This window comes from Brachyhypopomus gauderio, chromosome 7 (assembly GCF_052324685.1).
Source record: "Brachyhypopomus gauderio isolate BG-103 chromosome 7, BGAUD_0.2, whole genome shotgun sequence".
NCBI classification, from domain to species: Eukaryota; Metazoa; Chordata; class Actinopteri; order Gymnotiformes; family Hypopomidae; genus Brachyhypopomus; species Brachyhypopomus gauderio.
In genome coordinates, this window is record NC_135217.1 from 29,421,334 (window position 1) to 29,438,833 (window position 17,500).

General features: G+C 48.4%; 2 protein-coding genes across 2 annotated transcripts in view; one reads left to right on the forward strand and one right to left on the reverse strand.

The window, feature by feature from the left end:
* The first annotated feature begins 7,738 nt into the window (after positions 1 to 7,738).
* LOC143519521 (zinc finger protein ZFPM2-like) lies at positions 7,739 to 13,672 on the forward strand. The gene is made up of 3 exons (XM_077013068.1): positions 7,739 to 8,866; positions 9,748 to 9,972; positions 10,353 to 13,672. The coding sequence occupies exons 1-3, from the start codon at positions 8,617 to 8,619 to the stop codon at positions 12,833 to 12,835; spliced, it is 2,958 nt and encodes a 985-aa protein (XP_076869183.1). The 5' UTR covers positions 7,739 to 8,616; the 3' UTR covers positions 12,836 to 13,672.
* A 263-nt stretch (positions 13,673 to 13,935) lies between these two features.
* Positions 13,936 to 17,500, reverse strand: part of LOC143519522 (uncharacterized) — a 22,142-nt gene continuing 18,577 nt past the window's right edge. The window contains exons 9-11 of the mRNA XM_077013069.1: positions 14,754 to 14,836; positions 14,528 to 14,624; positions 13,936 to 14,413 (exon numbers count right to left, since the gene is read on the reverse strand). Coding sequence (XP_076869184.1) covers positions 14,246 to 14,413; positions 14,528 to 14,624; positions 14,754 to 14,836 — 348 coding nt within the window. The 3' untranslated portion in view covers positions 13,936 to 14,245. The remainder of the gene's footprint in view (positions 14,414 to 14,527; positions 14,625 to 14,753; positions 14,837 to 17,500) is intronic.

Sequence of the window (17,500 nt, forward strand, 5' to 3'; positions counted from 1 at the left end):
CTTCTAACGCAACTGGCTGTTTGGAATACGATGTACATTAGCCGCAGTCAGCTACGTGCGACCCGTCTGTCAGGATTCTATTATGGAGCGCGCCCCACCCCCCCAACCCCGCCCTCGCCCCTTGTTTTGATACGGCGGTAATTTAACGACCCATCTTAATTGACTTATTTTTTCCCGCGCGCCTCTCCTGAGCGCCGCGCTAGTGCTACAGCACGAGTCACAGTTCTTTATTGGCGCTGCGCATAATGCAGTCTGTTCAATTTTAACCATTCATAATGAATGCAGAAACGCAATTCAAATGCACCCATAAGCACACAGTAGATAAGAATTTAATTAAATGTAGATTAAAACCAAACAGGAAAACACACTCGCTGATAATTTTTTATCACCTCCCCTGGTCATATTCCTCCACACACACACACACACACACACACACACACACACACACACACACACACACACGCACCCGTGCAGGCACACACACACTCACTTCCTTCCCTGGGCGACGGGGACCCCGAAAGTGACGGAGCACCAGGTGTGCCAGCCCCTGTGGTGGCGTGATGTGGGTGGTGAGGGTGGAGGCTGAGAGGGTGGAGTGTTTTATGTGCTGCTGCACTACCAGAGCGGAGAGGAGAGGCAGGCAGCTGCAGACAGACGGCTTCTGCAACGTCCCGGGTTCTCCTCGGTTAAACGCACCTTCACGAGGTGTATTTCATCAGGACTGAAGGCCACGTAGGTCTGCTTCTCAGGCCGTGACGTCAGCCTCTACGTACGGTTTGAAAATGGAACGGGTAACGCGAAAGACCTTCAAAAGGAAAAAAGTTCTGAACTCACACACGCCGACCTTTTGCTTCAGAAACAACAGTCCCAGTACTGCAGGGTTCATTATGAAACTCAGACATTATGAAACTCAGATGTTGTGTGACATTTCTCCTGTCACACAACATCACAGCGAGAGCTCGAGAGGCTTCACTCCAAATTTGCTACTGAGATTGACTTTTTGGATTGTGTCATCAAAGATATTTATCCTTACGCAAGCCTTAGGTGGGAGCGCTGAACCGTCTGAAGACTTTTTAGTGGTGTCTGTAATGGGCATTTTTGGGAATTTTAGCAGCTGTTCCAAAAACATTAAAATGATTCAAAATGACAGTCATCACCAAGCTGAGACCTCCTAAGATACCATTTCCTGGACAAAGAAGAAGAAACTGCTTACCATCTGGTGCCTTTGATTTGCAGGAATAGTTTTGGGGGTTGCATTAGGGTTCTATTTTTTATTTTTATTTATTTCTTTATCCTAGTTGATTGGAACTCTCTTTCCCCACATCTCGTCTTTCTGAAGCGCGCCGCGCGCCTTCGGAGAGAGAAGCCTGTTGCCGAATTGAAAGAGGCAACTCTCCTTTCCCTCCTCTTCACGATTAACGCCACCGTGTCGACACCTTCGAGGGGCTGATTTTAATTTCAAATTCCGTGTCTCCCCTTCTTCTCGAGGACGGCGAGCGGAGAGGAGGAGGTGAAGAGGAGAAAGTAAGACAGACATGAAATGATGATATGAAGATTGGACTAAAATACCCCCCCCCCCAACACACACACACACACACACACACACACACACACACACACACACACACACACACACACACACACACACCCCTCCTCCACACACGTTGGCAGCTCATGAGGCGGTGGTAGTGCTGCCACCCATGGCCGATGCCATCCCTGCTGCCCGTGGATGTCAGAACCGGGCCGAGGCTCTCCGTTCCGCTCTATTACCCCCGCATAAGCCCCGGCGCCTTCTCCTGCAGGGAGAAGAGTAATTTCCTGTCGCCGCGTGTTTGATCAAGTGCTAAACCCTCGCGATCAATAGAGGGACAGATGTCGGCTCCAGATGGCCACGCCGCGCTACCTGGGGGTGGCGGAGGGCCCGCGCCAGGACGACAGAACGGCAGCGGGCGAGGGCAGCGGGCGAGGGCAGCGGGCGAGGGCAGCGGGCACCCTCCCTCCGCACCAGCCGACAAATGCAATTAGGCCCCTTTAGCCACCGGTTACCCGCACGGGCAGCGGCGAAGCGGCCGCGGAGCGTAATTAGCGCCCGCTTCGAGCAATATGCGGAGGGGGCTCGGGGGCTCGGGGGCACGGCGTGACGGGGTGGTTTGGAGGGAGGGGGTCCTGCTGCAGGGCAGGGTGGGGGCATTTTGGGTCCCGTCTCTGGATGGATGAGCGCGTATGTGCGTCTGTGTGTGTGTGTGTGTGTGTGCGTGTGTGTGTGTGTGTGTGTGTGTCTTTGAGCCTCCCCCCTCATCGTCCCTGCCCGTTCCAGAATGCCAGATCACAGCAGCGCAGACCCGTCCGACATCTCTGTCAGCTCTCCTCCTCCGATTAGCCCGTGTCGTGGCGATCCGTCATCTTCCGAAATGGCTGACAGGTGCATCAATCTGGCACCCTCTCCCACGAGCCGCGGCCCCCGCCAGCAGGCCCGAACGCACCCTTTCCACACAAGAGCCAGAAATGCTTCTCTTTTTTTTTTTTCTTGTCGTCATCCAGGCCAAAGCACATTTGTGAGAGGGCAGTGTTCCATGGGCCCATGTGGCATGGACAAGCAGCCATGTTGGAGGCGGGCCGCACGGCTCACCTGCTCCCCGGAGCAGGGCATGCTGGGTAGGGGGACACGGGCCACTGGCCACAGCTGGAGGTCCAGCGGTCCGCTCATCTCGCTGCCTCTTACCACTGCCGCAGGGATACTAGTGTCCCATTAATACTGCCGGTCAGGGCTGTGTGTGTGTGCGTGCAAGCGAGTGTGAGAGAGAATCCCAGCAGGGGCCTCGGTAAACACATGTCGACTAGCCGCAACCAGTACACAGAGGAAGACAAATAAGATGTAACCTGGTGTTCTGGGGAGATGAGGCCCTCCGAGTCCCGCCGACTCCTGTGGAGGTGAAACGCTGGAGAGAATCGCTGGTATTGTGCTGATAAATGGGGCTGAAATGAGTCACAGACCAAACGCCACTGCAGCACGCTCTGTTGCTTTGGCCTTACTGTCAACTGACCTTTGCTGAATTCAGAAAATTATGACCATCTTTCTAATGGTCATTTGAAAATGCATTTTTGGCATAGAGTCTGCAAATCTACTTTTTCTTTTGTGTGTGTGTGTGTGTGTGTGTGTGTGTGTGTCTTGAGGAGAAAGCTATGAATAACTGTTGTATTGTAAAGGAATATGAATGAATTTTTGTTATACCAAAATTAATATACACTAAGATTTTTTTTTTTTTTTCCCTAGATATTCTTGTTTGTTTTTTTTTTTATTTATTTAAGGTAGCATATAAATATATGGTAAATGTTTTTGCACTAATTGATGTGTAAAATGGTTTATAGTAATTCATATTATAGCTCTTTTTATTCCAACCATTTCCGCAAATTGAGCCAGTATCATTTTCAGTCAGAAAAGAGCGTGCATCTCCAGAGACCTATCAAAGAAACAGCATTTAATTATGTGGAAGAATATCTCATTTTAGATACTATGAATCATTGGCTTTATCAGATCAGAACTTGAAGCTAGAGTATTTTCTAAGCAGCAAGTGCATGCGTGTGTGTGTGTGTGTGTGTGTGTGTGTGTGTGCGTGCGTGCGTGCGTGCGTGCGTGCGTGCGTGCGTGCGTGCGTGCGAGTGTGTGTGTGTGTGTGTGTGTGTGTGTGTGTGTGTGTGTGTGTGTGTGTGTGTGTGTGTGTGTGTGATTTGGAGCGACTGAAGGAGAATAAAGGGAGCTGATGAAAGATGTGGTGTTCTTGTTCTTCTCTAAATGACGCTGATGTCATCCTTCTCTCCTGTCTTGGCGCTCCTCTCTCAAGGACCCGTTTCAGTGACCTGGATACTTGTGCGCTGCTTTATAGAAACAACACACAAAAAACCCCAAAACAAGAAAAATCCTCTTTCTGTTGCACTGGCCAAATAGAGATTACACGACAGACATTGGGTTTGTAGCGTGAAAGCTTGAAGGCTTTCTGTTCTTTCTAAGAATTCATGGTTGCATCCACACATTACAGGTAGTCAGTCTGATTTCATGTTTTGAGACATGCCTAAATGTACACATGTACTTGCATACATATAGCATGACACACAGGCCCCCTCAATACATAAAGACAAACATAAACAAAACAAGCCTGCGTTTTAAAGCTGAGGTTATCATTTTTGGCTAGAGGGAGTGAGAAAAAAATGTTTTTCCTGTCTCACCTTTCACTTGTCTTACCAAGCATTAGGGCTTTTAGAGCTTTTACCAAAAAAAATACCATAATCTACAATCTTGAAACCTTGTAACTGTATTCCAGAATGGGAAGAGTGCCCCCTTATGGTTAGAAACAGAACAGCAGCAAGCAGGTGCTGCAATCCGCGGTTCCCCATCCTGCTTGGAACACAACAGTAGATCAGTACCGTGTGTCGAGCTCAGGCTTCTACACGTGAGGCTCTAACGCACATCTAGGGGCTGCACCAGAATCCCGGCGAGCTATCACAGTACGTGGTTGGGCAGCCTTACCCAGGTGCCGCAGTTGTGCATTTTTAAGGCGGATCTTAATAGCACACAGCCTCAGGCCCTCTCGCGTCTTCCATACAATTTCACGCCACCTTTAGCTGGCCAACTTTGGCCATGGACTAGAGTTCCATCAGCACGAGCCGGAATTGCTTGCGTCCATCTCTGCGCTCTGCCAATGCCGCTGGCCACATCGCCTCGACCCCAGCACATCTCGTCCCCATAAGCCCACTTTTGCTTTGAAGAGAAGCCATTTTAGTTTGGGGATGTCCTAAAGATATTTCCCACTGTGGCCATGCTTGGGACAGAGTTCTAATGTAATTACCAGGAGCTGGATATTTCAGTTTGTTCCCGCAGTTTGAAGACCGTGTCTTAAATTTGAGGTACCATGCAGTACATCTAACAGAAGGCGGACACACCATATATTTTATCTGTTACTTAACATCATCCTAAATACGTTTGGGTCATTATATGGTCAGCATGAGCCACTCCAAGTCATCTAGATGTTTCTGCAGCGTCTCAGGCCATACGGAGGTCCAGAGCTGGTTGCAATGCACAGAGGCAAAAGTTCAACCACGCAGGTCCACACATTAACTCGCGGGACGTCGGCCGCACGTTACCCTAAAGCGGGACCCTAAAGGCATCAGAAACGGATGGTTCAGGCAGACAGGCTCCTTTGAAGTGGTCGTGGTTACGGTCAGACGCAAGCTGGGCTTTGGAGAATGCAGGAGCCCGGCCTGTACCGGCAAAGGAAATCCGAATCAGAACCTTTCAGCCTGCAGTAATCGCTGGAGCAGGTTGAGTTTCTCCTGGACGCACGTTTAGCTCGTTGCGGCTTTCCTGGACATGGGAACAGCACGTGTTGCCGCCATTTGTCCGGGCAGATGGGGGGAGGAGAAAGCTGGTGTGCTTAACTACGCGTTTTACTGCAAACTATTAGAGGCTAGTCGCACAAACATTTGAATACCTGTCTTCCGGCCAGTTTCATTATCCGCCTCCTTCTGTCAACACGTCAACCACTTTCTTGTTTCCCTGGGAGGAAAGGAGGGGATTGGTGGGTGTGTGTGGGTGGGGGGCGTGGTTCTGTTATCATTAAGATATGGGTGCAGTGTTTGAGCAAAGTGGACCAGCGGTTCTGGTCGTTACCTCCTCGTGTGCCGGTCCTTTCCCTCATGTACTGATCCAGCCTGTCTACAAGCAATTGGTCTGTACTGTGATTGCTTGCCTGTGGAGTCTGACTAAACGGATCCCATCGCTGGGATCGCCAGAGGGGCGTGTGTGTGTGTGTGTGGGGGGGGTCACAGCAGTGTAACTCCACAACTTTTTCTGATTTCTGTTCCTTTCCACCCCCTCATTTTGGTGGGCTTAAAGCTTTATTAGGCTGGTATCAGAATAAACATTCAGTTCTGATTTAGGTCCAGTACCAGATGCTGCGCCCTGTACTGAGGGAATGCAGGAAAAAAGGCTTCTCTTTTTTTATTTTTTTACTCCCTTTCTTTATTATCTGGACTATGTACAGGATGCCGGGGTTTGGATTGTTTAAATGAAGCAGCTGGCTTATTGTCTCTCCTTAATTCCTCTATTGTTTTTGGAATATGTCAGAGTTCTTTATTCTTTTATCAGGTGCAATGCAGGAGGAGAAAGACAATAGCCTCTACTGCACCGGCCCTGGCCGCCACACAAAGCCCCTGACGTCGCATGCAGCTTGTCATGGGGAGGGGGGTGGGTGCGGGTGTGGACACCACCCACAACCCCAGCCTCAACCGTGCTCTTCTCCGTGCTACTAAGCCAACCAGAAGACAAGCAGCGGACAGGAAGCCTTGAGCGCATCACTTCCTGCCGGGGAGCAGTGTGGGCGCCATACGGGGTGAGGGGCGGTTGTGAGGTTGAGGTCGCTCAGGAACCGGTCCCAAAACCTTCTGACTATACAGGTGTGGCACTGAGGCGTACAGTAACCACGGTGATGGCTATCCTGTTGCCTGCGGCTTATCCGATCGGGCGGTGGTGGAGAAATGAGATGGAGGCTCACGGGTGTGGTTCCGGCTTCGCTGCACCCAGTCGTCACTCTCCACCTCCATGTTTGCTGCTGCTTGAACGTTGACTGAAGCAGAGCCACATCAGTTTGGGCTGCGTGGTGAAAATCACGACGTGTACGTCTAGAAACTCTAATTATATGGGGAAAGATGTGGGCTTGGTTATCCACAACACTGCATTTACATCATCAGTGTGCTGCAATATATACCAAGTAGATGTATTTCCATTTCAGTAGCTACCTACAATAAATACCAATACCTGTAATTCCATTCCAGTACATAACTACAATAAATGCTAATGCTAAGTATTCCCATTACAATATGAGTATTTCTAACTTATGCACAAGGTTTGAGCATGTGAACAGAATATAAGCAATTATTACCATTCACAAAATGTTCACCTCCATCTCTGTTTACCATGGCAATCACTAATCCATTTTAAAAGTACAGAGAGAACAAGTCTTTCGGTGTGGAGAAATACAAACATGTAGAGGATGTTTTGACAGGAAATCATCCAGAAGTGTTTTTGCCTACTCTGTCCCATTTCATCTCCGCTCTCGCCAGGTGAAGTGACAAGCTCTTACCCAGACGCCTCGTACTTTTTCAGGGGAGTGTTGTCGAGGACACCCCCGCCCCAGAACCCCCCCCACGTCAGGTGACAGTTAGAACCTGCGCTGATGCTACCTGTTTTTTTTAATTAGGAGATAAGGATGGAGAGAGGCTCTCCGGGCAGCGTGGGTGACAGGCTCCAGCTGATGAAGAGGATGGGGGCTGAAGAGCGCGTGTCCTCGCCCGCAGATGCGCCGGTCGATTGGGCCCGCTTTCAAACGCCCCGTTCCCTCTGCTCTCGCGCGGGTGGGCCGTATCCACGCCGTGCCAGTCGTGTGTCGGTGGCATGTCTCTGTTACGCCGTAGCATGCGGGCTGTCGCAAAATATAAGCCAGCGAGACCCGGGACGGCGTCTGCAGGGCGCGGGTGTACGCGTATGGTGATCTCACTTGAAGGTTCCTCTTATTCTAGACATTCCTAATGGCTCGTTTGACGCTGGATTCAGGACTGATGTTCTAGTACTCGTCTCCTCGCTGTTCTTGGTGATGGCTGCTACACCTCTCCCCCCCCCCCCCCCCTGCTTCTGGTGCCAACAGCTGGACTGAAATTACCGGCCCTCCTTTATTCTTACGCTCTGTCAGAGTGTTTGCACATCTTTGAAAGCTAACAGAGCGCTTTAATTAATTGTCCGGCTTTCCCTCTGAAACAATGTCCTAATTCTGCCATTTAGTACCGGCGTATCATAGTTTGTTGTTATCTCGGCGGCCAGATTTTTGTAAATAGTCATATTAAAAACTTTAATCTCTTGAATGGAAAATGAAGAGTGGCTGAAAGCCCTGTCATGTGCAGAGATAAATATTATCTAAGCCTAAACCTTCCCTGTTACCCCTCCCCCCATACACACACACATATACGCCATCTCTGTTCTTCTTGGTTAATAAATATGTTCAGAATACTCCAGCAGAACATTTCATCTGCACACAGCTCTAAAGTAGCACGCACCTTTTTTTTTCCGGAGCTGTTCATAACTGGATGTTCTCGTTTGAAGAGAAAATGCTACTACCCGTCTCCTTTGTAGTCTCTCATCGTTATCGATGGATGATTCCTGAACCTCTACAACGCTGAGGAACGAAATGATTAAAGAAAAGCGTCAGCTATTCACACATCAATTTCTAATCTAATGACTGTTGTTGGTTATGAATCATCTACTTGTCTCCTCAGTGTGGAATACAAAAACAATACAAATGTAGACAATGCTACCTTGGGCTTTACATTTAGTGTTATAATAATTGTTTTATATAATTGTTTTACATATGCCGCTAAACAGGGAATGTCTATTTATGTCAAATTCTAAACATTCAACGCTAATTGCACGTGCGCCTCTAAACGTGTTACCATGTACGATCTGGCACCGTGACTAGTATCACCGCAATTCAATAAACTAGCATCAAACAATTCAATAAACAGTTGTTCATATATGTATGTGGCCCAGCTGCTGCGTGGGCTTGTAAACAAATGGGTGCGAAGTCGGTCAATACCGCGTTTGTCTCTCCGACAGGCGGCCAGCTATGGTGCACAACCACCAAGAACATCATGGAAGGAGAGGAACTGGTGGCTTTCGTGGTGGACTTCGACTCTCGGCTGCACGCGGTCAACCACATGTCCCTGAGCGAGGGCATGTACCCAGCGCGGCTGCTGGACACCATCCAGCTCCTGCCCCAGCAAGCCGCCATGGCCTCCATCCTGCCCACCGCCATCGTGAACAGTGAGTAGAAGGACCCGGGCCTGTTCTCACGCTACATCACTGTCAGTTTATATGGCGCGCGTGTGTAAGGCGCGACGCAGGTCTAGTGGAACACGCACTCAATCACGCAGTACACTGATAAAGTCATGGCACCAGCTCCCGCAGTAAAACTTGGCTGCGAAGGTGTTGCATATGGACGCTCACCTGTCCCACCGGCCCTCCTGGCCAGCGCCGCAGCCGGCTGTTTGAGCCAGCTCGGCCCTCGTTACGCTGTTGTCTGTGGGGCGCGCCGAGCTGCGCGTGTCGGTTAGATGAATGGCTGTCGTGTGGAATAGGAATAAGCATCTTTCAGTGTGGTTCATTCTGACCAACATTTAATCCCCGAATTCAAGACATGAACGTGGAGGTTGTTGTTTACTCGATCGGGGTCGTGTAGAGTTCAAGTATGCTAGGGAGGGTCTGACTAGCAGATGGTGCTCTGCTTTTGTTTGCCCTGTAGGAAAGGGCACTAACCTTCCGGAATCATCTCAAGCTGCTGTTTGGATTTGGCCAAAGCACACGACAGGAATGTTGGAGCAAATGTCTTTAACCAGATATGCTAAAGGGACTAATATTGGTAATCAAGGAACTCCATAGCCTCTATGGAGAGACAGTGTGCCAGGTGCTGACACATCATGTGGAGACCTCCACAAGCTATCATTTATTATTTGCAAATTACCATGATATTCTAGTTATCAGTGTTCCCAATTTCAGTAAGCTGTTCAAACCTCCATGATCTTAACTATTATGAACAAAATCTCACAACTGAGTCACAGAACATAATAAGAATCAAAGTGTATTTGTAGTTAATCGAACCTTGTTTAACGATGTCTCCTTCATCCCCGTCTGCGTCCGTCTGTCAGAGGACATCTTCCCTTGTAAGGCGTGTGGGATCTGGTTCAGGAGCGAGAGGAACCTGCAGGCCCATCTCATGTACTACTGCAGCGGGCGTCAGAGAGAGCCGGAGAGCGTGACCGAGGAGAACGAGGCGAACCCCCACCAGACCCCCAGTATCTGCCCCTTCCCCCAGTGCAACAAGAACTTCAGTAGCCCCCGCGCCTTGGAGATGCACCTCAGCACTCACAGTGGTGAGTGAAACGTCATCAAGCTGCTAAGCGTCTGCCCTCAAAGAAATAACATAATTACTTATTTTAAACGTCTCCTTTGTGTCCTTCGTGTACGAAGTATGCTTGGTCTCCATAGTGATGGAGTGTTCTTTGAATGGCTTAGTTGATAGTTTGATGTTGTATAGCAAACCACTTAGCATTACAGCTCCATGGTGTCTCAGAAATGTACCCATTTAGCTGTTAGCCAACTCTCTTGAGTGTTTTCTGTGTGATTTTAGTCCAGTATCGTGCGGGTGGGGGGTAAGTTTGGCATAATGCAAGATTTTGTGATGTGTTGTACTTATCTTTAAGGGAGACGTGAGAGCAAAGGATCTGAAATGCGCCTTTTATCTCACTCACAGGTGTCAAAATGGAGGAGACTCTCCCCCCTGGCACCAGCTTGAAATGCACAATCTGTAACTACACGGCGGATTCTCTCATTACATTCCAGCACCACATCCTCACTCACCTTTCACAGGCGGCCTTCAGATGCAATCACTGCCATATCAGCTTTCAGAACCACAGGGAACTCCTGCAGCACCAGGACTTGCACGGCCACTCCGGCAAGCTCCACAGGGAGAGCGATGGCGAGCACTCCCCGCGGGGGGCCGAGGAGAGCCTGCAGCAGGCCCGGGCGGAGCTGGCTGCCAGGAAGGACGTCGTCATGCAGAGTCCCAAGAGCACGCCCCACAAGGACGGCAGCCCCGACGGAGAGCTGGACAGGATGGAGAAAAAGCTCTCATTGGGTCTGCAGAAGGGAGAAGGCCACCCCGGTGGCAAGGCCAGCTTCTCCTACACCAGGATCAAGTCGGAGCCTTCCAGTCCCAGACTGGCCTCTTCGCCGGTTCAGCACAACATGGGACCCACTTTTCCCATGGGCCCCTTCCTGTCGCAGTTCGCCTTCTCCCAAGACATTTCAGTAGTGCCGCAAGCATCTGAAATTTTAGCCAAAATGTCAGAGCTCGTGCACCGCAGACTACGCCACGGGGGAACAAGTTACCCGCCCGTCATTTACAGCCCTCTGATGCCCAAAGGGGCGACTTGCTTTGAGTGCAACATAACGTTCAATAACCTGGACAACTACCTAGTCCACAAGAAGCACTACTGCAACAGTCGCTGGCAACATATGGCAAAATCTCCAGACTTCTCCAGCGTTTCAGACAAGGTGACCGACTCGGTGAGTCCGAACAGCGGACGCAGTTCGGTCGGAATGCTCACTGGATGCCTCCCGTCGGATACGGACAGTCATCTGCTGCCCTCCGCCTGCTTGAATTCATCGGTGTTGGACATTATGAATGCTGGTGGGAAAGTGCCTGAAAAAGATCTGACCGGACAGGTGAAAAAGGTGGCCACGCCGACGGGTGCCGAGGACAGGCTCAACGGCAAGCAGGCGGAGGTCAAAAGCCCCAGCACGTCATTGGTGGATGGTGACCATGACCCAAACAAGACCACCTGCGAGGCCTGCAACATCACATTTAGTCGCCACGAAACGTACATGGTCCACAAGCAGTATTATTGTGCCACACGCCACGACCCTCCCATGAAGCGCATGTCTTCTAACAAGGTACCCGCCATGCAGAGGACCATGAGGACACGAAAACGTAGGAAGATGTATGAGATGTGCTTGCCTGACCAGGAACAGAGACAGCCCATGGGACCACAGCCTGGGTTCCTGGGCGTCCCCACTCTGGGAAACCCTTGTACTTCCCAGGAAACTGTGGAGAGCCTAGCTGACCGCTTCCATCCTCGCTGTGACGTCTTTCCAGGCGTCGTCCCGAAACACCTTGAGGCTTCACTTACGGTCACGAAATCTATTCTTGCTCCCAAAAGCAATGCAATTACTGACCCACACGAGCTGGACGCACCAATCGATCTCAGCAAAAAGTGCTCGCCGGTCTCTGACAAGACGTGCAACTCACCTAAAAGACTCTTGGACTATCACGAATGCACCGTTTGCAAGATAAGTTTTAACAAGGTGGAGAATTACTTAGCCCATAAACAGAACTTTTGCCCAGTTACAGCTGCTCAGCACGGCGAGCTTGCCAGCCTGGATCAGCCCGTGTTCCCAGGCATGAAGAGCGAAGGCAATAATCCCGATGACGTCTACGACAAAAGTCCTGTGAAATGCGAGAAAAATGGTGTCACAAAGCTGATGGGGCAGAACGGTGGTCTGTTCCCCCCACACCTAGGGTCCATGCCGGAGCTGAAGGCTTTTGGTGACCCCCAGCTCATGTCCTCCAAAGAAGAGAACAAGAGTATGTTTTTGCCTCACTGCCTTTATCCTGGAGCAATAAAAAAAGCAAAAGGCACTGAGCCAATATCGCCATATTTCGGGATAAAGCCTAGTGATTACATGGCAGGGGGCATGGTTAAGCAGGGTGAACCTAGTGAGCAGGAGCAGGGTTGTAATGGGGCAGGTGAAGAGGGCAAGGAGCAACCGGCGGCCAACGGCTGCCCACACCCTGGCAAAGAGCCCCTGCCCCTGCTACCGAAAAGCAGGGGAATGGTGATCGTCAACGGCGGGCACAAAATGGACGAATGCCAGGCATCGGGACCCGCTCAGCAAGAGAACCAGCCCAACAGCATCTCAACACCAGATGGGAAGGTGTCGCCCTCGTGGGGATCAGAGAACCCCCCGGACCCCAGTGACAATGTATCGCCCACGTCCAAATCGCAGAGCGAGGACACACTGCCCGTCGTGGGCAAAGGCATGAATGGGTCGGCTCCACCAGCAGGGAGTGGCAAGTACTGCCGTCTCTGTGACATCCAGTTCAATAACTTGTCAAACTTTATCACTCACAAGAAGTTTTACTGCTCGTCACATGCAGCTGAACACGTGAAATGAAATCAGCCTCCCCCTCGCCCCACCCCTAACCCCGCCCACCCCCCTTGCCCCTCCCCCTCGACTCCCTGTCTTTTGGCTACACTGTTGTGTCTGGAATAGTGCATCATGCAGTTTTATAAGCTGCTTGTGGACAATCAAGAGAAGCTTCATCTTTTGTCATTTTTCTTCATGACTTAAATGCAAAATCATTGACAAGGGGAAAAAAAATCAAGTGTAATATTGGTGCCATTTTCACACTTATTTATTTTACAATCAGTATTAATAGGAGTAGTGATCTTAATTTAAACACAAAGCAAATTTATATCAGAGTTGTTTGTAATGTTATTGTATAGTCATTCTTGTGTAGCAAACATTGTTTACACTGTATTGTAGGTTCGATGAGACGATAGACACAATACAAAACTTAAATGCATTTTAGACACAAAAATAGCTACTGAAGCACTTGTGTATTCTCATTTGCTGTAAGGTTTTTTTTTTTTGTTTTTTTTTTTTTTTTTGTATATGCCTAAATGTCATATGCAGTGCGATACTCATGACTTCTCAGCCTTAAAACTGTTTGGAGGGAAAACCAGGCACAACTCTGCATTTCATGTTTTGGCATATACACACACGGCTTTGCATTTGTATGTAGCTGTTGGTCTCTGTCTCCGTTTCTTCGACTCAGAAGTGAATGTTATAACCAGGATGGCAGCGTTCTTGTATAGTACTCGTATTTCAGTTGGCGAAACATTTTGGTCTCCCTTTTTAAATTTTGCTCTCAACGCAATACTTTGTAAAAAAAAAAGAACAAAAAAACAAGGGAACATTACTGAAGGCAGTATTATGGCAATGGAAGTATGGCAGAGTATTTCTAATCCGTGGGGGAAAAACAATTGTATGAAAGTAAGTTTATTGATGTTAATTATTAAATGGGGTCGGGGGGATTTGGGGAGGTTTCCTGTAAAGATGATCATTCCAATGTCCTTATTATGGAAGAAAAAAAATATTTCTTAAAAATGTTGTTGCTATGCATGTATATGGATGGAATACAATTCCAGAGCTGTTGGAAACTTTTATTTTGATGTGGTGTCATAATTAAACTTCAATCCTCAGGATAAATCTGATGTTTTGTCTTCTTTTCTTTTAATAAATCCTGTTAAAAATAATAAACAGTATTCTCACAACTACAAATATTTTCTTCAGAAAAACAGATCCAGAAAACTCTTTTGTTTACATTTATAGTAAAGCACCAGAATGTAAACCTCAACAAAATGTAACCGTCGTGTTTTCTTATGTCCTCTGTTTACATAAAAAAATAAAATGAAATAAAATAAAAGCCTGCAAAACAGATTTTGATGATACAGCACAGCTGTGAATGCCAGTGACTCTTTTCCCCCAAGGCTGTAGTTAGGAGGGCGGGCCTGTCTGAGCTCATTGCCTGCGCTGTTTCGTCTGCCTTTTTGACACCAGTTCCAGCAAATGTCTGCTCACAGACAATGGTTTTTTATAGAGCATGCGACGGTCCGCCCCGGGAACGTGGATGCGCAGGGCCTGAGGGTAGAGGCGCTCCAGAACCGCCCTCTGGAGTTCAGCGAAAACCTGACGCAGAGAGAAACCAGGTAATAAGTGTGTCGGCTACTTTTCGCAGATCCTTCGTAAAACAAACGAAGGTGACGTTTAAGTCGGGGGCTGTAAAAAGCGGGGCATGCTCACTTGGTTGAGATGTGTAGGGAGGTGCTCATCAAAACAGTCTCCGGTGATGACGCTTAAGGATGTTTGGCTGGACAACAGCTTGAATTTGGAGATGTCCCTGAAATAACGGGCAACGCAAACCCAACACACCCCATTCAAGAAAATAAAGGACGTGAGGAAAAAAGGTGCATTCTGCATTTGGCACCATTCACGGTGTGATAAATCACGCACATCTTGTTCGTTTTACCTGACTTGAGCCAGACTCTCGTTGAGGAAGTAGTGCTCGTCCACAGCGCCACTCTGGTGGGCAGGGTTACTCAGGAGGTATTTCTGATGAGAGTGGAGAGAGTCATCACAGCATCAAAGTTGTGCATGCTAGCTGTGCTAAAATCATATACAGAGCATGACACCAAGAAATACTGGCTTCTTGGTTTGAACCATCTGCACTTGAACCATGCGAGTCTGAACATGATCACTTTTCCTTTGAATTTAGCACAAAGTGCAATATGTTTGGTTAAAAACCACACCATTTCAATAAGCTATTCTATATTTTCTATTAATATCAATGATACCAACAATGGGACCAGCATTCTAATAAATGTGATGAATATATAAATACGCAAAAACATTTGGCTGCGTTTTAAGAAATAATCGGCACTCTTTCACCCGTCTGGTCGAGCAGAGGCAAACTGACTCATTCCTGGTGGCCTTATGTAGCGGTCCCATGACCTGGTAGTGGTAAAGATGCTCCAATAAGACGGGACGCTTCTCCTGCCTTCTCGTACCACAACACGGAGGTTTGCACCAGAGAACCAATGACCACAGTCCCACGCCCCTTTCGTTTGGTCGGTTACTCTAAAGAGCTCCGTGGCCGGCACACTGCCGACAGATCGTTTTTACCCCCTTGCAGAGGAGACGAGTGTGAGCATGTGCACTTGTACGAGAGTGTAAGTGCCGTCTCCCGTGGGTTCTGCATTGAGTGCCATGGCTGTGATGATCTGATGTGTTGCTGACGAGGCCTCTGGCAAGTCGTCACAGCCTGAGCGAACGTGGATTATGGACATGAACATCACACCAACATGGTTTCGTATCCAAAGGCAGCGTGGAGTTAAAGCTACATACAGTAGATAAGATTAAAGCTAGCACAGATGAAGTTAAAGCTACACAGAGTGGATGCAGTTAAAGCTACACAATATAGATGGAGTTAAAGCTACACAATACAGATGGAGTTAAAGCTACAAAATATAGATGAAGTTAAAGCTACACAGAGTAGATGGAGTTAAAGCTACACAATATAGACTGAATTAAAGCTACGCAATATAGATTGAATTAAAGCTACACAATATAGACTGAATTAAAGCTACACAATAGAGATGGAGTTAAAGCTACACAATATAGACTGAATTAAAGCGACACAATACAGATGTAGTTAAAGCTACACAGAGTAGACGCAGTTAAAGCTATATAATATAGATGGAGTTATAGCTACACAAAAAGATGTAGTTAAAGCAACACAATACAGATGGAATTAAAGCTACACAGGATAGTTGGGGTTAATATTAGGCAGCGTAGATCGTCGCAGGAAAACTTTTCACTGGACTTCGTGTTTGCTTTCCTGTTTGTTTACGAGAGTCAGGCGTTAATTAGTATTACTTCCATCAGGGGCTTGTTAGCATTCCTATACAAAAGAGACAGAGGCCTTCAAATTGTTGGGGGTGTGTTTGGACAGATAGAGCGAATGTGATGGACACATCAAGGGAGAACAGCACTGCGGCTGTGGCTTCTCCTGCATTCATTATCCTAACCTCCTTTAAGAAAAAAAAGGCAAAACAGTCGCCCTAAATCATTCCTCTCTATTACTCAGGTCAACTTTCCATTCATGTCGCAAATGGGAATCGGAGGCCTTTTGAGAGGCAGAGTGGCTACACAAAAAAAAAAAAAAAAAATTCTAATAAGCGATTTGCATATTCCTGGACACACGTTAACGTGCGTGAAATTGGGTGGAACTAGAGCGGAGAACAGGCAGCTACCTTGACCACGGGCGAGTGCGTCTCGCACCTCCACCTCGGAGACCCTGTCTGAAGACGTCTGCGGGTAGAAAAGGCGGCGGGAAAAAAGGCCCGAATGGAACGCGGCACCGGCGCCACGCGCGATCGGGTCGGGAGGAGGTCGTTAAGCGCCACACGCCGCCCGCTCTTCTTTAAACCCCCCCACCCCCCCTCCCGTGATCCATGTGCCGTTTAAGCACGGCTCCGGCCGCCTCCTCACGGAGCCCCGCTATAATTTACACTACAGCACCACCATGTGGCTCTTTGGTGAAGGGCGAGAGCAAAAAACCCAGTTCAACCCTCAGTTTCTTAGCCCGGATCTGTATTCTACTGCATTTTAAAAACGAAGCGGGACAAATTTCAAGTGAAGATTCTTGCAGGGGTAAAGATTTCTCACAGAGCAGGAGAATTTATAAGACAGGGTTTGCATTAAAAAGCGCTAAACAAAAAGATCGAGTAAGATTAACTTATTTGGTTCAGAGAGGGAAGGCTAAAGAACAGAGCCAGACAAAGTGCATATAGACCGAATCCCAACACACCTCCCATTCCACCAGCTTTTGGTTTTGTTCCATTACATCGCACACGTCCTCACAGAGCATGACCCAGGTAGCAGGCTGCTCTGGGATGAGTGGGTGTGGTCAGAGCCTCCAGGACCGCCCCTTGTTTACGGTCCTACCCTTGTGCTGCACTGCAAATGCAATGCTGTGGTACAGTGGGCGGGGCTTTGGGAAAACCAGCCCAGCGCTGTCCTTAAGTAGGACCGCTTAAGGAAGGGACAGGGTCTGGACATTTTTGAGACTCTGTAGACGAAATAGCCAGCTGGAGTCATTAAGTAGATTCAGGTGAGTTCAGTCTTCAGGTGAGTTCAGTCTTCAGGTGAGTTCAGTCTTCATATACTGGATCATGAGCTTAAAACTCATAAAAACAAAAAAGGTTCAACGGTTCC

Excerpts from the sequence above, each read along its gene's own strand:
- LOC143519521 (XM_077013068.1), top strand. The coding sequence starts at position 8,617 with ATGGGTGCGAAGTCGGTCAATACCGCGTTTGTCTCTCCGACAGGCGGC. Across the intron at positions 8,867-9,747 it reads GCCCACCGCCATCGTGAACA|AGGACATCTTCCCTTGTAAG; the intron begins GTGAGTAGAAGG and ends TCCGTCTGTCAG. Across the intron at positions 9,973-10,352 it reads GCACCTCAGCACTCACAGTG|GTGTCAAAATGGAGGAGACT; the intron begins GTGAGTGAAACG and ends TCTCACTCACAG.